The sequence below is a fragment of the Euprymna scolopes genome, chromosome 31 (assembly GCF_053919585.1).
Source record: "Euprymna scolopes isolate OS-2025 chromosome 31, ASM5391958v1, whole genome shotgun sequence".
NCBI classification, from domain to species: Eukaryota; Metazoa; Mollusca; class Cephalopoda; order Sepiida; family Sepiolidae; genus Euprymna; species Euprymna scolopes.
This window is the reverse complement of record NC_136512.1, coordinates 12,584,223-12,609,398: the sequence shown is the minus strand read 5'-3', so window position 1 is coordinate 12,609,398 and position 25,176 is coordinate 12,584,223. Positions and strand designations below refer to the sequence as shown.

At 33.3% G+C, this 25,176-nt stretch overlaps 1 protein-coding gene across 1 annotated transcript in view; it reads left to right on the top strand.

Annotated features, from left to right (window-relative positions):
* The window catches only part of LOC145255624 (somatomedin-B and thrombospondin type-1 domain-containing protein-like), a 134,313-nt gene extending 110,470 nt beyond the window's left edge, over positions 1-23,843 (top strand). Inside the window, exon 4 of the mRNA XM_080114145.1 lies at positions 14,227-23,843. Coding sequence (XP_079970271.1) covers positions 14,227-14,506 — 280 coding nt within the window. The 3' untranslated portion in view covers positions 14,507-23,843. The remainder of the gene's footprint in view (positions 1-14,226) is intronic.
* Positions 23,844-25,176: the final 1,333 nt, after the last annotated feature.

The following is a 25,176-nucleotide window of genomic DNA, read 5'->3' as shown; positions in this document are numbered from 1 at the left end:
CCTTATCTATCTATATATCTATAAAAGTGAACGTGTTTGTGTGTGTCTGTGTACATTTTGGGAAAATCTTCGTAATCCGTTTTCGGCCAGAAATGTAGCTATTAAGGGATCAAAGTTCAGCGATTTGACCTTTGAGAACTCTACCAAACTCCTTCCACAATTTTGAGTCTACGCACTTGAAATTTTAGATATAGGTTCCTTGGACATGTATTTAACTTAATAACTTGATTTGAGCCCAAAACAATAAATTAATAGGGGTCATAATAGAGGTCAAAGTTTTAAAAAATTGACCTCTGCGGTCTCTACCAAATTACTCAGACAATTTCTGGTCTAAATATTTGAAATTTTACATCAAGGGTAATCAGAGATAGGGCAAGCTTTTTAATCGGTTTGGGTCGAAAATTTTTAGTTACCAATATATAAATGTATGTCTGTTTGTATGTCTGTCTTAAACTTTCAATAGAGGCGACGGATTTTACCAAGATCAGTATCCTTTTAAAGTTCGACCTTTTATACGACAAATATCGAAAAATTGGCTAAAAACATTAATATCTTCCCCTTCAACTAGGCACTTTTCTACAGGGGGGGGGTCACTTTTTTTAGCCGATATTTTTTTAATTTATCCTCTCCTTTAGATTGTCTAGCCTTAATTTTAAAAAAATGTTTCTTCCGGTTTGGCGGTGATCGTAACAGCATAAACGTTAGGATTTGCCCCGTTCTTTTCCTCCTTTGCGATACGGGTTCGAGCCTGCCTTCCCACTACCACTTTTTTTTTTGTTTGTTTTTTGCTCAACATACACATCCAAACACCCGAGCAACGCCGGGCTGAAATGCTAGTATATATATATATATGAGAGAGAGGGGGGGGAGAGAAATAAAAAGGAACAAACAGTTGTGTTCATCAACATTTCGTCTTTATTTCGAGACTTCCTCTGGATGAATAAGAAATAAAGACGAAACGTTGATGAACACATAACTCGGTTTTTTATTTCTCTATTTTGTCGGAATACTATTTCCATTATTCTCATCATCACACACACACACACACACACATATATATATATATATATATATATATATATATATATATATATATATATATATATATATATATATATACACTTCGGATAGACTCTTTACATTGTCACTACACAGACTTTAGTCCCCCATGGCGTGCATTGGTATTTATCTTTGAATATCTTTAAACATGGTATAATATATATTAGACATTTTAATCTGTTAAAAACGGGCAGAAGTTATAGCACGTTGGGTTAGAGCGAGTAATTTATGACAAACTTCTAGAGTAAATGTGGTATTTTGATGACTAATCCATATTAATCCATAATTGTGCATCGAACGGATAACACAGTACTTAGTTCGCTGCGCTATATGATAACGGCGTTTCGTACAAAATTTCAGACAGATCTGTTCAATAGTTTCCGAGAAAACGTAGACGTACTAACAGAAATATAATCTTTATATCAATTTAAAAGAAAAAAAAGGAAAACAACCAACAAATTTACACCGATCTTATAAATTTATTTTAACTCAACAGGGCCTTATCAAATGTAAAAAGCTATAATTATTCCAGTCCGACGCTAAACTCGTACTAGCTTTTCTCATTTGATAAGGCTCTCTCGGGGGGTGGGGGATAAATTTACAATGAGATCGGGCTAAGATGTTGGGTCTTTTTTTTAAACGTTTTTTAAAGTTTTATTTATGCTTTGCTACACACCGAGTTCTAATAAGATTTTTTGTTGAAATTGCTCCATCCTTTATGGTTATAATATTCTCTCTCCCTCGCTCATTCTCACGTGTATATATATATATATATATATATATATATATATATATATATATATATATATATATATATATAAATAACTACTTCATTTACTCACATAAATTAATATACGAAAGTGTAAATTTATGCGTAAACTTTAAGTATTTACTTCAAAAGTGCTCAATGCGTAGGTAGAGCTAGTTAGTAATTTATAAAATATATATGGCGATTAAGCTACACTGAATATTCCGCATTTCATCCACTCTAGGACTCTTCAAGCGTAAGAGTACTAGAGTGGATGAAACGAGGAATATTCAATGTACCTTAATCGCTATATATATTTTATAAGTTACTATATATATATATATATATATATATATATATATATATATGGCGATTAAGCTACACTAAATATTCGGCGTTTCATCCACTATAGGATTCGTCAGGCTTATGCGCATAAGCCTGACGAATCCTATAGTGGATGAAACGCCGAATATTCAGTGTAGCTTAATCGCTATATATATTTTATAACTTACTAACTAGCTCTACCCACGCATTGAGCACTTTTGAAGTAAATACTAGTTTACGCATAAATTTACACTTTCATATATTAATTTTATGTGAGTAAATGAAGTAGTTATATATATATATATATATATATATATATATATATATATATAATGGAAAAATATACTTTAGTCATTTCATCCTTTATTTACACCAATCCTTTATGATGCTCGATGTAATTACAGTGCATATACAAATAAATGAAAAAGGTCTCTATTCAAAATTTAGTGATGCTGTCTATCTTACCGTTTATTTTTTTTAAGCATTTTAAAACGTTATTAAAATGACATAATAATTATATGAATGTTTCTGTATTACGAAATAGGTGCTATCAATAATTGCACATATTAAGATGCTGAAAGAAATAAGCGGTGAAATGGATATTTTGGAATTTGGAATATAGACTTTTGTCATATATATATATATATATATATATATATATATATATATATATATATATATATATAATGCTAAGTTTATAATAAAGAGATAAATGGATATATACGTATTTGAATAAAACTCCCTTTTATGGCCACAATGTCGACATTTATATCACGAACTAGACAACATCGCTGCAGGGTCTTCGCCTCGTCTGACATTTACATGTCTGACCTAGAAAACAAAATATTCAGAGACCCCCAATAAATGCGACAATATGGAGACGCCATCTTTTCTCATCGTCCACGCCTATAGTATTTACGAACTAATAAACTCGACGGCCATTGAGGCATTTTGTCTCTTCAAACGTGGGTGGTCTTGATACTTTTCAATTTAATTTAAATAAACAACCTTACGAAAGAGACAATCGACAAAAAAAACGGGGAAAGAATGTCGTCTGCTCAGTCATTCTGATGGGGAAAAGCGCGCGCAAATGTTGTAATTAAATAACGCCTTGCAGTCGGTTTATGGGAAAGCGTTCTATTGTCTTGGTGTTTTCCGTTTTGTAAATACTCTGCCGGCTAAGCTGATGGTGGTCTTTGTTTTGTTACTTGTGGCATCGGAGGGTGGGGTCTAATTTCTTTGATGTTTTCTTTTTCTGTGTTAGGTCATTCGAGTGATTGGAGTGGAAGTCGCATGTTTCCCCAGACCCGCCAAATTGCGTCTGGTCTCCATCAGATATTTGTCTGGCCTCTAAAGTTTCTCTTCTACCGTTCAGTATACTTTATAGGCACTTAATATATGATTAATAATCATAAAGGCATATATATATATATATATATATATAATTTTTTTTTTTTTTTTTTTTTTTTTTTTTCAAGCAAATATTAAATGCAACGGAGACACTTTGCTTTGATATATTTTTTTTTCGATTTTCCGTATAATTTTTTTTTTTTTTTGTATCAAAATCAAAAACATTAATAAAAGTTCCATAGTTGTTACTGTCACGAACGCTTTCGATTCGTCCACAAATCATCTTCAGTGATTGAAGTAAAAGTGTGAAGGAGCGAAAATGAGAATAATATTAGTACTATGCATAAACATTTGATGAAAGAACATACCTGCTCCCCCCTCCAATCTTAGAAAGGTCCTCGTTGACAACATAAAAATTATACAACATGAAAATAATACTAAAAACTTAGATTCTTGAAGCGTCATATATTAGAACTCTTCAACCCACTATAAATGATATTGCATTCGAGAAAAGCAGTAACGTTCTAAAATGTCTTGCGTAGGTCGTAGTGAACGGACTTCGTTAAGTGTTCATGAACTTGCTGATTTTAATCTTCAAATTTTTAATCGACTTTTCATCGACTCTACATATTTTAACTCATCACCTAACGCTGTTTACTGTATCTTTTAGTTTTCACTTTTAATTCTTATCTTCACTTTTACTTCAACACCTGAAGATGATTCGTGGACAAATTGAAAGCGCTCGTGACAGCAACAATTATGGAACTTTTATTAATATTTTTGATTTCGATACAAAAAAGATTATACGGAAAATCGAAAAAAAAAAAAATCATAAAGTAAAGTGTCTCCGTTGCATTTAATAATACTTGCTTGAATGGAAAAATACTGCCTAAATATACCAATTTCCTATATATATATATATATATTAGGCACCGCCAAAACTGGGGGGGCAGGTCAGTACTTTTTGACGGACCGTCTTTTTAAAAATCTACCAAAAATCAGGTAATTATCCGATCAATACGAAATTTTCAGCGATTATTAGGAGAAGAATGAACTTTATAACAGTGTACTTATTTTTCATAAACGATATTTATGTATATATTTTTTTTTTGCTTACAAAACCCCCCCTTGTTTTGAAGTGGGAACAAATATGTTTAAAATAATCATCTGAAACTGAACAAAACATATTGTGTTGTTGTAAGGGACAGAATTATAGATTAAAAAAAAAAAAAAAAAAAATTGTTTGCATACCTTATTTTGACGTCTGAATATCAGAACTTCGATTGTGTTTAATTATCCCGCTTTTGAGTTTTGAAGTGTGAAATTCGGTGAATATGTTAAGTAAAATAATTAATTTAAGTTAAGCAAAACAAAAAAAAATTTTTTTTAATATTTATATGAAAAAAGCCATTTTAAAATTTTTGATAAATAAATTAACAATTTTTTTTTAGCGAGCCGAATAATGCATGACCATTATTAAACAGGGCATGCTTTGAATAATCGATGCAAAAAAAAAAAATTCGATAAATATTGTGCCCTTTGTGTTAAAAATAGCATCATTTTTTTCGATCTCGTTTGAAAACGTTTGCCGCCTTTCGACTACGGTGGACCAAACGCGCTGAAATAATTTTTTTTTTATTCTGCTTTAAATTGCCCCCCCCCCATTTTGGGGAGCCTGGCTCCCACACACATACACATTAAAAACCAAACTCATACAAATGGTCACCCATCTGGTACTGGCCAGCTTCAGCTTAATAATACATTGAAATTTTCGTCACTGAAAAATAAGTTTTTTTGGCCTGTTTGGTCTTCCATAGTTTTCTTACCATCAAAAGAAAACGTAAACAGAGTCGATCTGAACTCTACGTTGACGCGAAATATTTGGTTACCTATATGAATAAGTGGAATTATTTGAAATTCAGGTACTTATATTATAATATTTTTGCATATTCTCTTAGAAAATCATCCTAAATCTTAGTTAGACAATAAATAAATAAATTAATTATTTCAAAAACCCTTTTTTTTTAAATATTTAAGTACGTTTTTTGTGCAAGACAAAAAATGTCAATTAACTTTTGGGGAAAATTTAACATTTAAAATTGAATTAAAAATAGTAGAAAAAGTTTTACATTATTCTGTTTTCTATATGATAAAATTCAGGGTTTTATCTTTCTGGAAAAAAAAAGTTACTCAGAAATAATGGATTTTAATAAATGTAATTTAGTTTTAAAAAACAACAACAACTTGATTTTGTGGCCATTTTTGGCGGTGCCTAATATATATATATATATATGGTACTAGTGCACTTTTTGATCCGTGCTGAAATAATAACGTTATTTAAAAAGCCGCTCTTAACATGGGGAGAGAAGGGTGTTCTGTAACTATTCTATAATTTAACCTTACAATGGAATAAAAAAACAAAACTTTTAATTAAACTTGGAAATACGATTTCAAAAATAGCGCGGATCAGTAAGTGCACTAGCACCATATATAATGAATGACTAAATATTTTTATACCTACAAACTCAAGTGTTTAATGCTTGCGCAATCTTCAATGCAGATTATTATCAACGCTTGTCGAAGGATTCGAACTCTACCCCGAAGCCCCCTTTCTATTCCATTAGCAAAGAACATACCGTCACGAAATTAAGGGAAATTTTCACATCAATGAAACTTAACGTTTAATACAGACGATATTAGAGCAATAGCAGGAAGAAAACAATTTTTCTTGGCCTTCGGGACAAGATCACAGTGTAGTATCTGTTCCGGCAGATACTGCAAGCTATGACTAGCTATGACTAGCAAAGACCAGATGTGGGGGCAACCCCACATGTCTCTGACCTTTAACCAGCTCCCATTTCCCACCTCTCGGGAGCTGGTCCCCTTTTCCCCTTCCCCCTCCCTTCACTCCTCACATTAAAAATCGGCCTTGTGCCTAATTTGCTCGGTGGGGGAGCAAATAAATACCATCTGTTCTTCAGATGCTCCGCTTCAATTTCTTGTTCTCTGTCAGTGGAGGAGAAATCCTTCACGACTGAGACAATTTTTATTTTTGTTCCCTTTTCTCCACATTAAAAAACGACCCTGGTGTCTAACTCTGTCCCGTATGGAGGCATTGTAAATAGGAACAGGAAGACACGATATCGCACACCGGGCTCGCTGACCGACTTTTTTTTTTTTTTTTTTTTTTTTTTTTTTTTTCAATTTTCCAGACTTCCCAACTTGAAGAATTGTTATTTCTTAAAGAGACAACAGTAATTATAAATTATCAAACAGAGGTTAACTTGACCTGTAATTCACTTGTTCACTTTTGTTGTAAACGAGACCTTTTTTTCTGTGTGTGTGAAAAGGTAACCAAGTTTTAATCTGGGTGCATTTAAATATGCCTACTTACATTTTTGCCTATACTAATTCGAGGATGCAAATACAGGGAATAATATATAACTTCATGTATACAATTACATATATAATCATCCACATACAGTACCGTTTCGCTGTATCACAACTCATCAGTGCAGCTAGACTAGTACCTTTTCCCTAACCTGAACTTACAACCATCGCGTTAATAGTTGGCAGTTCTAACCACTGGATCATGGATCGGTGCTCGTAAACGTCTCATCAAATGTCTATTGAATAAACATTCGACCAACGTTTTTACAGTGCTCGAGCTGCAAGTTTGTTTAAAAACAAACAGCGAGCCTCGCTTAATAGCCGAAAAAGCAGCGGGTGAGATACATTTACGACAGTGCTCAACCCAAAGAGGGGAGCTTAATATATAGCCATCCACATACAATACTGTTTTGTTGTATCACAACTCGTCAGTGCGGCTAGACTAGCACCTTTTCCCAATTACACACACACACACATACACACACAATCATATATATCATCCGTCTGCCTGCTTCCCACCGGACTACAACTTGGATGTGTTCAAGTCCAATGTTAACAAATTCCTAATGAACCGCCCCCTTTAAACACTTCATCAAATCTCCACACTAACGTAATGTACTTGCAATAACCCTTATCCCTGAGTGGCTTCCGGGCCTTGATAAGTGGTGATCTCTGTAAAAAAAAAAAAAAAAAAAAAATTATAAGGAGATATACAGTGTAGATGTTCAGTACAGTACTTCAACAATATTCAATGCACAAGTAGAGCTAGGTAGGAAGTTATTTCAATATATGCACTTTACGCGATCATCGTGCAGATGTTTAGTTAATCTGTAATTCACCTGTTTGTTCGTTTTTGGTGGGAATGAGATATCTTTTTGTATTAGAAGGCGATCTAAGTTTAATCTGAATGTGTTTAGTAATTGTCTGTATTTTTGAGATGAGGTGTTTTCATTGATTGAGATTGTCTGACTGACTTCCTCATCTTGGTTGTTATTGTTACAACGTTTCGGCCGTTTTGCCCTCCGGCCTTCGTTAGGTGTTTTGTATCGAACTGGGGAACCGTTTTGTTAGGAGTCTCGAACCCAACCCTTTATTATTATTATTACGGGGGTACCGTGTTAGTTACCCAAAGGTGCTGAGTTCAATCCTGAACGAAGGCAGTGAAAAAGTAACACTCATAAATGTGTTTAGATTTGTATGCTGATTCTTTTGCTTAGACATGTTCATTTATTGCTAGCAGGCTGCCCGGCGTTGCTCGGTCGTAAAATATGCACAAATATTATATTTTAACTAATGCGGATTTCTTTATTATAAACAGAAAGGTATTAACCGAAACGTTACTCTTAAAAAAAAAAGAAGTAAATCGGAAATAAACTGAGACATGTGCATGGGGATATTTTAATTCTAAACAGTTCACTTTTTGTAATGAAAAAAAAAAAATACTCGAGCTAAGATCGAAACCAAAACCTAAAGACAGTGAGTCAAGTACGATAATCATTAGACCAGCTTAATACGATCTTTAAAAGGTGTTTTCAAACTTACTTATTAACATAAGGAAGCTATCATGTTTCACGACCATCGTGAAATAGTTGACTATTCGATGACTCCCAAGTACCAGTTTTCCGATTTTGACTCCTTAGTATTTTGTTCAGGTGAAAACCGATTAAAATTTTTCTGTGTCTGAATACCCTAAATACCAAATTTCAAGTCTGTAGGTAAAAAATTCCTTAAATATATAGGTTGAGAAATATCCTCTCTTTCTTACACACACACACACACATTCTCATTTTTATAGATATACTAGATGGACCCGGCGTTGCTCGGTATTGAACGTAACATTAAATTCCTTTAAAAAACTGAAGTAAAAAGTATCATGTTTTTTCTAAACAGTTCACTTCTTGTAAGTAAAAAAAAAAAAAAAAAAAAAAAAAATACTCGAGCTTAGATTGAAACCAAAACCCAAAGGCAGTTAGTCAACCATTAGGCCAGTTGGCCAAGATCTTTGAAAAGTGTTTCCAAACCTCGTGAAACAGTTGACAGATAAAAATCCATGTGACTATTTTTACCCTTTAACAGCTGTTTTTTTCCTGATGAAAACCGATTATAAAGTTTTCTACATGTCTGAATTACGTAATTTCAAGTCTGTAGATCAAAAATACCTTGAGTATATAGGTTAAGTGTCCTCACACACATTCTCACTTATATTAATCCAATGCATACAATTTTATGCAGGCACATGAAGTAATATATATATATATATATATATATATATATATATATATATATATATATATTAATCCAATGCATACAATTTTATGCTAGCACATGAAGTAATATATATATATATATATATATATATATATATATATATGGTAGCTTCCTTCAGTCTTGACAGACTATGGATACCCACTGTAAGGGTGCCTGCACGTGAAATTGTTGTGGCAAGAGTTGCGCAATTCCAACCACACTTCTCTCGAGTCGACATAAAAAAAATACCAATGGAATATATATATATATATATATATATATATATATATATATATATATATATATATATATATCAGAGAAAAGAAATTAAAACTAAGTTGAAATTTCCAACCAAATTTATTGTTCCACCGAATACTCCAAACAAACAATTTACAATTTTTCTTATTCCGCGAAGTTTCAAAGAATGCTATTCTTGCTATTTTTCTCCTCAGCGGACAGACAGATTATAAGAAGAATAGCATTCTTTGAAACTTCGCGGAATAAGAAAAATTGTAATTTTTTTTTTTTTTTTTTTTTTTTTAGTATTCGGTGGAATAACAAATTTGGTTGTAAATTTCAACTTAGTTTTAACTTCCTTTTTCTTATAAGCTCTACTCTCTATTGTGTGTGTAATGAGCTTTTAATTTGGTTGGGATTAAAAAATCTCTATATAAATATTTAGTATTTGTATTAGATTGAAGTTTACCATTGCTTATATGAGGTAAACTCAGCATCTTTTTTATTTCATTATATATATATATATATATATATATATATATATATATAATTACAATTTTCTGTATCTCCATAAAATTTTATGTAAATATTTCCAGTATTTACTTGACAATGATCAATACGTAAGCAGAGCTAAACAGTAAGTTTTGTTAAAATATATGGCAAGTAAGCAACACAGAATTTTCTGTTTCATTCTCATTCGCCTGGCGAATGCCCACGAAGATGAAACGTAGAAAATACTGTGTTGCTTAACGGTCATAGTTTTTTCAAAACTTACTCCTATATATGTGTGTATTGTGTATGTGTATCTTATTTGGTGTGTATTGTGTATCTTATTTGGTGTGTATTGTGTATGTGCACCTTACTTAGTGTAATTAAGTTAGTTTTGTAGTCATTAAGTGACTTCTTCGATTATTTAAGGACTAATGAACATAAATAGTTGTGCTGCTATTTTTTTTTCTCTTTTCGTTTTTATTTCGTTAATTGCATAAACGAAAAATGATAAGTCTGAATTTGCATCGCAGGCGGATCAACACAAACTAGTATAGAAACCCTTTTTGGTGTTTATCCTAATTCCAAATGTGTGCCATTTGCAGAGGCGTATTCCCTATAGGAAGGGCTTTGAGTGTATAAAGCCAAGAAGCCACGCTGCTAAACTATCCATAAATTCTTAATAGAAACCCCAAACACGCCTGCACTGTTGGTGAGCTCCGTTATTTATTCTGTAATGCATTGGTCCAGCTATTAAGAGGATTGGTAGGTTCGCGTAGTTTGAAATGGCAGAGATAAATTATTTGCAGAGTCTAAATCGGAGATTTTGAAAGAAGTTGGAGTCTGATTTCAAATTCCGATTCCGCTTGTAACGGAATATTAATGGACTTTATTTTGAGATGCAAGATATTTGTGTCTGATATTTTTGGTATCCTTGGAGTCTGCGGTTTATATTTTGTGGTCGTACGGGTTTGAACCTGATATTTTGCGATAGTTAAAGTGGTGGTGTTTTGGGGATCGTTGGAGTGGTGGTGTTTTGGGGATCGTTGGAGTGGTGGTGTTTTGGGGATCGTTGGCGTGGTGGTGTTTTGGGGATCGTTGGCATGGTGGTGTTTTGGGGATCGTTGGCGTGGTGGTGTTTTGGGGATCGTTGGCATGGTGGTATTTTGGGGATCGTTGGCATGGTGGTATTTTGGGGATCGTTGGCATGGTGGTATTTTGGGGATCGTTGGCATGGTGGTATTTTGGGGATCGTTGGCATGGTGGTGTTTTTGAAAAGTTGGAATCAGAATTTATACTTTCCGACACTTGAACTGGTTTGACTTCATACAACATTTTTTATAACGTGTTTCGGTTGTGTTTTGTTGTATCTTAAAAGTACACGTTCTTTTAAATTCTTGACTGAATATTAGCTGTAATCTCCTTCCCACTCCTGATTTTCATCATTGCAAGTTACAACCAGCGTTGCAGAATCGGAAGCTGTATATCAGAAAATGCAAGGAGTGTCGACTCAGGCTGGTGTCGCTTAGGATTGCGCAACCCTTGCCTCAGAATTTCACGCTGAGCTACCCTTACAGGCGTAGGCATTATCTTTCGAGACTAAATTGAGGCATCGGATATCGGAATGTATGTAAGAGCGCCGACTCCAATTTAGGATTCTAAAAATGTTGACTTTTGCATGTTAAACTTTCATTCAAGCCATTATAAATAAAAATAATTTTATAAAATCAACAATAGATTCTCTACAGTGCAATTTAGACTACAATGTATTGTGGACTGTGAGCAGTCAATCAATCGATTTGATTGAAAAATAGTCGATTTCACCGATTTCGATGATAATAAAAATATGGGAGTGTGAAATATCTGTTGGTCAACATTCGATCCCGAGCAACGTTGGGTCTCCCTGCTAGTCTGCTTTAAATATGTGAGCTGACCGAGAAAAGCAAATCTAACGACTGAAGTAGAGCCAAAACTTGATTTTTAAGTTTTTTTTTTTTTTTTTTTTTGTGTGTATTTTGCTCTTTAACCCGATATTCTTGTCTGCAATTGGTAGAGGAAGTCGCCGGCATAAAACAGGGGAAGGGCTCTATCGCTAATGAAATAAGCATCTTGATTGCTGATTAAGAAGCTGGGGCTGATTGTAATGGCGAAGGGGGCTTGAACATCGTCAGATTACGGTTTTAATTGTGCATGTTGAAAGCTCTGTGTGGTGAGGGGAGGATTGAGGAGTTGCGCATAGTCAATTATATCTGCCCCATTTGTACAAATACACAAACCGTTTGCACGTAGTCTTTACCAACGAACGCGCACTTCTGCACGTTTGTGAGTTATCGCCGGTAAGCGATCAAGAAATAATTTTTACATACGTGCACGATCGCTAGTCATTCGTTCTTGTTATCTTCGTTTTTCCATGTGTGGGCTGCGATTCTCTCTTGGGTGTTCAGTTTTTGTTTAACTCCAGACGGATCTACTCGTGGATGGAAACATAAACGGAGATCCCTGGAGCTTTCAAAGGCTTTATTTGGAGAGATAAAGTTTGTTTACTCAGGGAAAAGACTACCTGGACTAACTAACGTTCTACTTGGGAAAAAGTGAGAGACGCAGACGGCATATCTCGAGGTGGCATTCCTTTAAATTCTCCCTACATTTTCAGACGCATGTCGGTTTCCTTGCTTCCCGTCTCTGACTGTCTAGAAATACTGTTTTGTTCAACAACTCGTGACGATTTCTTTAATATAATTCGACACTCGCATTTCAAGCACGTTTTATCTATGAAGCTAAACTTTGAACCCCCCACCTTGCTCACACTAGCTGCAAATGGTCTATTTCCGTTTTTCGCCAAGTTATCCCGACATATAATCTAACCCTCGCCAGAATTCATACTAGTAAACATAACCTCTACTTACTGGCGTAGGGTACCAATATACAGCACTAAAGTATTCATTCGTATCATCTAGATTATTCAGACTACTGTTCTCACCCTGTGTCATTTTCACAACGTTTCGGTCGATGTAACCTTCAGCATTTTTCAGGCGTATCATGTCGCACTTAGGAATCTTTCGGTCGAATTCGTGAATTTTCACAGAATTTTGAACGGAAACTTTATTTAATTCATGGGGTAGCATGTTTCTTCCGACGGCTACTGCTGTATCTGTGTGAGACTAGCTCATTTCCTACTCGTTTTGCGATTCTTTGTCTTCTCCTGTCGCTGAATAATTGCTTAAGATCACGCCATAGGAATGGCAGATGGTTAGTCATCATTGCCAGCTTTTAGTAGTTTTTCGATGTATTTTCTATTTTGGTATATGGGCAGATGCTTTTGAACTGATATGCTATTACGTAGGTCGCACACAACATTGCTCAATTATGCAGCAGTTATCTGCCCTTGTCGTGAATTCCGATTCGACCGACAAGCGGCGTTGTACTTATTCCGTTAGCTACCTATCTCTATCTCCTTTTCTTTCGAGTCGGCCAGGTGAAGGACTCATTTTTTTCGACACGCCTCGACAGGGCGTTTAGCTTTTTAAGGTGAGAATGAACATACAATATGTACATTAACATACATATACCTACACACGCATACACAATGAACATACAAGGCATTCACTAAAAACTCTTGTGATAACACATAAACATCAAATACACAAAGAACATATATACGCAACGAACATATTCAACTTTATGCATGCTCGTTCATGTACACAAGCATTCTGTATTATTGATATTGATTCTCTGTGTAAATAAATTTGTATATATGTGACTTGATCTTTTTAGCGTTATCACTTAAATGTCTTCTTTTAAATGTACTCTGTAAACTTGGTCTTTATTGTTGATTGTTTATTGCGATGTCTCACCCGCAAATGACGACTTCCGACCTTAAACGTAACAGCCCCTACAGATATCGAACACGCAACCTAAAGATCGGTGACCCTGTTCACAGCAGGTGATAAACACCGATCCACTTCAAGGTCCTAGATATGACCTTAAACTATATCCGATGATGAGGTCCCAGCTTGCGGCCTTTGGGGAGTGTGGAGCCATCCTTTAATTGCCATTGTTCTCAGGTCCACTCTGACTCGGAGTGGTAGTACCTGTTAGGGTCCCAACTATGGGTTAAATAGAAACTGACTTGAAAATAACGAAACAAATATATTTTAAAAAATCTCTTCAAAATCACTGGATTCGGCATTAAATAACCTGAAAAGGGTTGATATGCCGTAAAACAAAAACAACTAACCAACCAACCGATCCACTTCAGCTATTATGTCGGGTGTGTACTGGATCGATAAGAATCCAAATAATAGGAATAATCAGTCCCCCATTTGTAAAAATTCAGAAAACCAAGTTTTCCATTGTTTCTATTTTTTCTCTTCTTCTTTCAGGTACTGCGCCACCTACCTGATCACAAGCAGCCGCGAAGGATGCAACGCCAGTGACTGGGCAAACATCTTGCGAAAGAAGGAGAAAGTTTGCGTCGAGTGCCAGCCACTGGCCATGCACAAGGAGCTAGGCCTCCGGTGCAAAGGACACGGGGTCACCAACGAGATCACTAACTGGCACGCCCTCGACGTCCCCCATTGCCACGGCGAATGGGTGCTCACCACCAAATTGGAAGATTGCACGTGCCACCTTGAAAAAGAGAAGGGTTTCATCTTCGTGTAAAATCAAGCGTCAAATCGGAAAGAGAAAGGGAGGGGGGTTAGGGTTAGAAAATAAAGATACTTACACGAATAAACTCATACGTACGGGGTTGCCATCCTCCTCATCCAAAAATGTCGCTTGTGGAATCGTTCATGAGATCCACAATTATTTCTGCAATCCCACAAAATTTGGTAAAAAGAGTAAATTTGTATGAATCGACCTGAATCTGTTGTTGGCACGTGTTTCCTCGGATTCTTTCTATAAATAATCGGTCAGTCACAGAAGGGAGTACGTAAAGGTTGCCAACATCCATAATTATATAGAGGGGTACAAAACGAACTGGATTCGGACTTGGCACGGCCAAATCGTCAGTCCGTGTAGTTAACACAACCGCCATCTTTTTTTTTTTTTTTTTACATATTTGGTTTAAAAATAAAAAAAACACACACACGTACACGATGCTAACCCTAAGCCTAGCCAAATCGTCAGTCCGTGTAGTTAACACAACCGCCATCTTTTTTTTTTTTTTTTTTTTTTTTTTTACATATTTGGTTTAAAAATAAAAAAAACACACACACGTACACGATGCTAACCCTAAGCCTAGCCAAATCGTCAGTCCGTGTAGTTAACACAACCGCCATCTTTTTTTTTTTTTTTTTTTTTTTTTTTACATATTTGGTTTAAAAATAAAAAAACACACACACACACACACTTACACGATGCTTGACTTGTCCACCAATGTTAAGTTATAGGCACCAACAGTTTTTTTCTCGTCATTCAATAAGTGCACTTCAGTACGACGTGTAAAATGTTTTAATAACTCTAACTTACTCTTCTCTGAGAAAAAAAACTATTGATTTGGGACTGTGATGGCACTCTTCAGTGTATTGCTAGTAAGAGATTTCTTTGCTGAATGAATCCTATAGAAAAAAAAAAAAATTCAGGGTTTGGGTCCTCGCAGTTCGCAATGTATTGGACGGCGATAAACTCAAGACCGTTTAGAATTTGTGTCTGGAACATGGTGAACTTTATTTGTACCAAATATGGTTTGGGTTGCAGAAAGTATTATGGTCTTTATTAACGCTTCCATTGGTGGCACTTTTGGGTCGCCCTGAATATGGCTATTTGAGAAAAGATCGAAGGTATTTACATACGCATGTGTATATAGTTTCCCAGCATAGTCACGTAAAATACATAGTATTTCATTGAGAATATATGGACCATATCTTTCCAAAAGTAAATAGAATAAAAAGGCAGTAAACGCGTGGAATGGTACAATATACACAAGTACATATGAATATGTACTATCCAATCACATTTAGCTATATATATATATATATATATATATATATATATATATATATATATATATATATATATATATATATAATGGAAATTCTGAGTTAAATTATATAGTTTTACAACAAAATTTATTGTTTGACAAGGAGTACTAAAATCTTTCAGTTTTTTTTTTCTTAATCCATTGATTTTCAATGAATGGTTCATCTCATCGGAAGACATGTTATTAGCAAAATAGATGTAGGTAAATTATAAATTTTATTTATTTATAATTATGAACTTATATTATTGCTCAATCTCGTATCTCTTTCTTTATCTGGTTGGGATTGTCTTATAAATATTGATAATATCTATTCGGACTTTAGGTTTATAGTATTATACAACCTGTAATCTTACGGCATTTCAGTATTTCATTTAATATATATATATATATATATATATATATATATATATATGCAGAGTTGGACAGCTATTAAGATCGTATACATCAAAAAATAATCTATTTCATATTATTTCATTGGAATTCATTATTGAGATGAGTATTATTTATTAATGCATTTACTGCAGGCTATTATTCTCATCTTTATTAGTTGTTGTTTCACGACGTTTCGGCCAACTATTCCTCTGGCCTTCGTCAAGTGGTGAGACGACAACAGTAATTGCTAAGGATGCAGTTTGTGCGATTCCTACCCTGTCGCGGTTTATCACCTGACGAAGGCCAGAGGAATAGTTGGCCGAAACGTTGCGAAACAATAACTAAAAAAGATAATGATAATGGTCCGCAAATGTATAAAGCAGTGGTTCTCAACCTTTTTTTTACTCATGGACCCCTTTTCCCTTCTTTTTATCTTGGTGGACCCCTTCATAACAATTGGTCATAAGACTATCTTCTATTTTTCACTAATATAAATTTTGAGGTTTTAATAATCAAAATATTCTATAATTAAGCTTTATTTTTAAATGAAAACTAATTTAATGGGGTAAACCTGGAAAATAGAAATATTATAGTTAAAATAACTTGAATGATTGAAAAAAAAAAAAATCTATACAAAATTACAGTAGAAATTAAAAATTTAATAATAAAAACTATTTTGAGTTGGTTTTCTTCAGGGGCCACCAATATATCGTTTTATGTTTTGCTTGTGGGCCCCCACAAATATTTCATGGACCGCGGTTGAGAACCCCTGGTATAAATTAATAATCTGTCTTTTTGTATTTACTACTAATAGACATTCTGTCGTTAAGTTAACATGCTAAGCAACTTATGTCAGTACTAAGAACAGTATTAGGTGACCCTTTTAAACAATCATTTTGTTTCTTTTGGCGTATTTTTCACATCGTTCAAGTCTGTTATAAACGTATTTCCTTATTTCAAGTTTCGATAATTATAGCCAACTTATTTGTATCTCAAGGAAGAGACAAACAAAAAAAAAAAATGCAGTATTAATTATGTATTAACGTAGTTATGCATATAATAGACACTTTTGTTCAACTAATCGCATACATTAATGAATTTCAGCATTAAACAACCATTCCAAAAAGGGTTGATATGCCTTTTTAAAGATATTTTTTAATGTTCTGAATAATTTAGATCGTGTTTTAGACTGCTCTCTGTTCGAAGACAGCAGCCAACTATAATAGTAGTAATAATAATTATTATATTAGCTAACCATTTTTACTAATTAACATTAGTTTAAAACAAATAATTAGATTCGTTAATGATTGTTATTGTTACCATTAATTTGTAGCTTTTTTTTTCTTTTTCTCTCAAGTTATTTTTGTTTAAATCTCCCTCTCTTTAACACCGGAGAAATCTACTTTCCGATCTCGACGACGATGACAGTCTTTTCTCTGTCGGGCAACGCCGTGTAATCTTACAAAAAAAACAAAAACGAAAAAAAAAAAACAAAAGAAAAAAACTATCAACCAATATTACCAGATCGATTGAAAATTCGATCATTTTTTTCTCAATAAAAACTTCATCTGATGCCAAAAGGTACCTTCAAAGAACACTGACATCATATGTATTATTTTTTGTTTGTAATAATAAAACAGATCATGGTGACTTTTTTATTGATCCACCAACAAAACCAAATTAAATAAAATTAGTTCCAAACTAAAAAAAAAAATATTTATAATAATAAATGTATACAGTTCTATTTAGTAATTTTTCTTTGGCTTTTTGGCAAGAAGCAAAATCAAAATGTAGTATTTTTTTTTTTTTTTTTTTACAGAGGAGACACCACTTATCAAGACTCGGAAGCCACTCAAGGATAAAGGTTAATGCATGTACGATAGTCGTTGGCACAATAGCGTAGCAATCGTTAGTAGTGGAAACTTGGTATAATTAAATTATTTAAGCGGACGGTTCAACAAGAATTTGTTTACATTGGACTTGAAGACGACGATATTATAGTAAACTGGAAAGCAGACGAGTGGGACAGTTTCGCAGGCGGGCAGTTCTAGGAAAGAAGCTTTGTTCAGGGAATCCACGTTTAGGTTAAGGTATCGATAGAGATTAGGGGAAATTATTGATAGTGGTTTTAGCTAGACGAGTGTTTAGTATACCCTTTGGGGGGGTCTACCCATTGAAAACAAACCTGGGACTTTATATTCTCCCTGTGGGGAGAAACAAATACAAACGAACATAATATTAAATATAGCTATGTATCTAGATAAAAAATAAATATAAATGTTCTGTGTTTGTAATGGATTTATGATGTACATTTCGGTTTTTGACGATGTCTGTAGATTTCATTGTTAAACTTCGATAAAATTAGAAAAAATCAGAACGCTATGGTTTTCCCAGTACGATTTATTTCTTACGGCACTCGCTATTTAAGGATACAGGCCAGCTCTCTCAGGATCCGCTCCTGCTGATGTCCTCGTGCAGAGAAATGATTTCATTACTGAAAAGTTCCACAATCCTTGACGATAGCGAAAAGTTAAAATCCCTGTATATGACCTTCACTTGCCCGTGGAGGTTGCCGTTGGTGCGCTACAGATGACCTGCTAACCAGCCCTCTCTACCCTTCCTTGTCCCCTGCAAGTTTGATCGCCTACGCCTCGCTCAGCTTCAATCCTGTCCATTCTGTGATGTTTGCCTTCCCATCCCTTCTTCTGTCTTCCTCTCTTTCATCCTCCTCTGGAGCGCTGTTTTAACAAGCCTCTCTCCTCTTGTTCATATTTACTTGGCTCTCCACGAGGGCAGAGTTAAATACGAGGTCTGTTTTTAATGTGGGGAAAATCCAGCTCCCCGCAAAAAGTGGCACTCTGGATAGGAACAAAAATGAAAATTGTCTCAGTCGTGAAGGATTTCTCCTCCACTGACCGGGAACAGAAAAGGTGAAGTATAGCATCAGAACAGAAACTACACTGCGATCTTGGCCCGAAGGCAAAACGTGGCCGAACTATTTTAGTCTGCGCCTCAATGGCTTGTCTTATTCTGTTGTGGACTTCCTCATTGGTTATGTGGTCTTTGTAAGAGATGCCAAGCGCTCTTCTGAAGCATCTTATTTCCAAGGCCTGAAGCCTTCTACTCTAATTCTGCTGTAAGGGTCCATGTTTTACAAGCATACAAGAAAACTGCATGGATTAATATATTAACTGAAATGGACATTACGAATACAGAATATTTAACCAATTTTATCAACGCATTGCAAAAAACATGTTTTTAATGCTTGCGTCACGAAGTCGCTTGAAGAATAATTAAAAAAAAATAATCAGCGCTTCTGTATTATACAAACGAAAAAATATTGACTTTTAAGTGAAACAAACGGTACCTACGTAATTTGTAGGTCTCAAATAGTAACATATCCAAAAATTACGAAAAACGATCAGTTAGAAAAATAATTAATGAAAAAAGAATTAAGAACGGAAGCGAGATCGCTATATTACGCTTACTAAAGAGAGATAAGTTGATAGGGGAGATAATTAAGTTCTGTTGTTTTGCGTCACGTGACGAATGTAATTCAAAATGGCGAGCAAAATTTATTCTTCCATATAAACTTAATCGAAAAATGTTTTTTCATTTATAATTATGTTTCTATCTCATCGTTTTCCGTAATTTTTGGATATACTGTTATTTACGATACAGCAATTACGTAGGTACCGTTCGTTTCACGTGAAATTCATTTTCTTCGTTTGTATAACGTAGAAGCGCTATTTAATCGTTTAAAAATAATTTAAAATAGAAGGGAAAATATAACAACCTATTTTACCAATTCTAATCAATAAAATTACGTGAAATAAAATTAAAACCTAAAAGAATATTTAAAATCGTTTATACAATCAGACCGATTTAGTACTTCTTCTATTGGCTCTTAGCAGTAATGACTAACTGCATACTAAACATTGTAAAAAAAAAAAAAAATAGCTATTACAAAAAATAAAAATGTATAAAAAATGAGAAAAAGTTGAAAGTCGTTTAATCATAAAAAAAGATTGCTTTTATGCATATTCAACCACAACCTACGTAAATAGAAGACCGTTTCACTAAAACGCCACGTGACCCGCTTATGTCACAAAATAAAGTACAACGACCAAGGTACTGACTATTATGAAGAACGGTCATTTTCTGTTTCAATTCATAAAGAAATTTCTGGGGAATTTTCTAAAACTGGTCCAAAAGTGACTGTATCTTATGTATCGAAAGTTAAAGAATAATTTGACTTTTGGACACGTGCAATTAAAAGGGCGTATTTTTTTTTTTGCCGAGAAAATACTCTGAAGTTTTAGGATTTGCAATTTATAAATAGTAATGTACGTTTGTATGAAACCATTTTAAGCTGAATAAATATTTACAAGTTATACCTATCTCCAGTGTTTATTTTATTTTTCGTTTATTTTATTTATTTTTTTTTTTTTAGCTCTTATTCGCTTTAGACAAGGCACATTGCCACTTGAACTTAAGGGCTACTATTTGGGACCATATTTATAGGGACACTGTGTAGGGAGTTGAGCAGCGAGATATCTATTTACATTACGTTTAAACTTCTACATGTAGATATAGTCAAGGAAGCACGAAACCGGGGTGGGGGTAATTCCAAAGTCTATCAGTTCGAGGGTAGAAACTATGAGAGTAGAAGGCCTTCAGGCATCTAGGAATCTTTACAGTGCAGGGGTGGATTTTTGTTGCTTGTTGAGTTAGTCCAAAATATTTACGTCGAGGGACTAAAAGTACTACGAGTTCGGCAGAGCACATCCGTTAAAATACTTGTAAAATAGGCACAGATGCGACGTGTGTGTGTGTATAAATAGATAGATGAGAGAGAGAGGGGGGGTAAGAATCATAAATGAAACCGTAAGTTAAATTTTACATGTAAAATTTATTTTTCGACAGAATACCTCAAACAAAGATAATTAATAAATCCTTATTACGCGGACTTTCAAAGATTGCAACATTCTTCTCTTCAAGAAAAGAAATATGTTAGCAAATTTATACATATAGCAGTTAAAAATTTGCATTGTATGAAACTACATTATATTACAGCGTTCATTATATATATATGTGTGTGTGTATGTGTGTGTGCGTGCATTATTAAATTCTATAAGTATTAAAGTTTCTGAAATGTATTATGGTCTGACATTGCAACGATATTACTAGGTCAACTGATATTTAATAGGTATGCGTGGGTGTTGATACTTTTTGACAGATTAAGCCAATCAAAATGGTAGTTTGATCAACCCACTGTTTCCCAACTATTAATGTGCCGCGGAACGATTAATGGGTTCGATACTTATCAAACGCATTCCGATACAAAACTATCTTAAAACACTCTCAGACACATAAAGTATGTTTGTGTGATCATAAAAAAAGACCCGCGTGCCACGAAAAAGTTATAAATAGAAGGTACAACAACTTTCATATAAACTTGTTTGTATTAATAAATGCTCACACATTATTACTTTTTACCTCTCTTTCACAAAGTAGTAACCAATTATCAAGGCCTGGAGGCCACTCGAAAATAAAGGTTAATGAGTGTACTGTAGTTAATGGGACAATATCGTAGTAATAATCAGTAGTGGAAATTTTGTAAATTGGTTTCCTTAAGGGGGGCGGCTCATCAAGAACTTGTTCACATTGGACTTGAAGACGACCATATTGTAGTCAGCTTGAAAGTAGGTAAACGAAGAGAGTTCCACACGCGTGCAGTTCTTATATAATACTGCCGTTTAAATAAAAAATAAATTAAAAAATTAGATTATGGAAGAATACTGAATAGGACACGTTTATCTGAATATAAAAATCCTTCACAATCTTTATTTTTTATTTTATTGCAAAAATGCTTTTATGGGTAAAATACCTTCATTTTTTTTTTTTTTTTTTGTGACGGTGTACCTCAAAAAAATTAAGTCTCAATACAATAATTTAGAGCTCAACAGTGTATCGACATAAAAATAGGTTGGCAACAACTGAATTCGAGAGAGGTAGACATATGTAAAAAAAAAAACAGTTTTAATATCAATTTGTTTTTATTAGTAAAAATCCTTATATAATCTTTATATTTAATTTTTTTGTTGCAAAAATTCTTTTAGTTTTATGGATAAAATACATTCATTATTTTGTGACTATCTCAAAAATTTAAAAGTTTCAATATAATAATTTTAAAGAGTTCAATAATAGGTTGGGAACGACTGAATTATAGCCAGAGAGCGAGAGACAGAAAGAGAGAGATGAAAAACCGCTTTAATATCAACTCGTTTGTATTAATATTACTTTCACATTGTTACATAATACTGATGTTTAAATATAAAAGGAATAAAAATTGTTTAAATTGTTATGTACTTTGAACTTATCAATATTTATAAAAATTGGTCAATACTGAATACCTGATATGACTTATTTATATTATGTTGGTGCAAAAATAATGTCGTGTTGGACACAAAGTTGAATTTCAAAAAACTTTATTTTTGCACCAACCTAATATAAAGAAAAAAATCTTTTATTGAAAAGACTTTGAGTAGAATATATTCATTTTTTGTGATAGTTGTGCCGCGAAAATTAAAAAAATACACAATAGTATGTCGCCATGTGAAAAAAAAAGACTGGGAACCAGATTATCCATGGGATTAAAACGTTACGAAAAGCGAGAGAACACGTAAAGTCGGTCTGCTCAATCATTAAGTTTTTTCTTGTTTTAAGATAAAAAGTTTTCGTTTAATTCCTAAGTTTAAAATTTAATTATCGAAATATATATGACCTGTTTAAAGAACAGACATGAAACCAAACTGTCTCCTCTTAAAAGTAGACGTGATGGTATAAAAATATTACAGGATTTTAAATGTGAAAAACACATTTAAAAAAATGAAAAATAAACTTTTGTATAAAACTATTGCGTAACTTAAAAAAAATAAATATTAGAAAACAATGTAATACAAGAAACGTGTGTAAATTGTAACGTGAAGATGCGTTAACAATATACTTGTAACGTGGTAACAGCATAAATTACCTTCCGTGTTGATTGTTATCTCCCTTGAATAAAAAGATTCGTTTAAAAAAAAAAGAATGCAACATATTCCTTTTAAAATCAAACCATGAAAGCAAACATTAAAAAAAAAGAAAACAATTTTACAAAATTTTAAAAATAATAAAAAAAATCACTGGAAAATGCTTTCATAAAAAGAAACCTGCAATTTTTCTTTTGATAATAAATATATCTATTATATATAATATAAATTCATTTCTCGTTATAAATTCATTTTATTTCCGTTTTTTATACCCCCCTCCTCCCAAAAAAATTCTTGATTTTTTTTTTTTTTTTTTTTTTTTTTTTTACACAGGGCACATACCGATGCTCAAATCTTGCAAATGTGCTTTAACACGTCACTGAAAAACAAAATTCCTTAAAAAAATATGAGCCATTCCGTGTATTGTGCTTTTGTTTTTGTAGGATAATCCAATAACTTTTTTTTTTTTTTTTTTTTTAAACCAAGTTTTTACGTCATCCAATATTTTATTTTTATTTTTGTAAATTTTTTCGATTAGTTTTCAAAAGAAAAAAAAGAAATTTACTTATTCAACTTATTTTGGAATCAGCAATAAAATCAATTTAATGTGCTTCGGTTTTTGTTTTTGATTTAACGTATATTTCGGCGTATAAGACGACCCTTAAAGTTAAAAAAATCATCTTTAAAAACCAATATTTCTTAAGATACCGGATGTTGCAATCTCTAACCTAGGCTATACAAACATGGTTTCATGATTTAGCAGTCATCTGATACAACCGATATGATAAATTTATTAAAATTTGCTCCAATTTTGCATCTCGTCTTATCTGATGGTCCTCTTATATGTCGAAATATACGGTACTTATCCAAATATATATATATATATATATATATATATATATATATATATATATATATATATATATGAGAGGCGGGGATATAAATACCGACCGTATATTTCGGCGTATAAGACGACCCTTAAAGTTTAAAAAAATCATCTTTAAATTTATTAAAATTTGCTCCAATTTTGTATCTCGTCTTATCTGACGGTCGCCTTATATGCCGAAATATACGATACATATCCAATTATTTATATATATATATATATATATATATATATATATATATATATATAGAGAGAGAGAGAGAGAGAATAAATGACAAAAAGTTATATTCCAAAATTCATGATGTTGACCATATTATAATTAATTCCTTTAATTCAGTTGATTTATACAATTCTTGACAGTATCTGTTTCGTAGCGCAAAATCAATCACTTAATTATTATATCAATCAGTGAATATATTATGCCCTTAAATAATATATTCACTGATTGATATAATTAAATGATTGATTTTGCGCTACGAAACAGATATTGTCAAGAATTGTATAAGTCAACTGAATTAAAGGAATTAATTATAAGATGGTCAACATCATGAATTTTGGAATATAACTGTCATTTATTCTCTATATTGCTCTGTAATTACATTAAGCTTCTTAAATAAGGATTGGTATATATTATGAGAAAATATATTTCTACAGAAATATGTATATATATGAGAGGGACGGGAGAATATCGATACCGACCGTATATCTCGGCGTATAACACGACACTTAAAATAAAAAAAAAATCATCTTTAAATTTATCAAAATTTGCTTGAATTTTGTACCTCGTTTTATCTGACGGTCGCCGTTATACGCCGAAATATACGGCATTTGATTTGTCTATACATCTATCCATCCATCCATCTATCCATCCATCCATCTATCCGTCTATTTCTCTGCCTATCTACCCACTTATCTGTCTATATATAGCGATGGGACGATTCCGATACAATTCCCGATTCCATTACAATTTCTGATTCCGATTCAGTTCTTTATAAATCTCTTACGATTTACTCACGATCTTGATATTTTTTTTTAATGTCGATTGCCGTCCAAACAT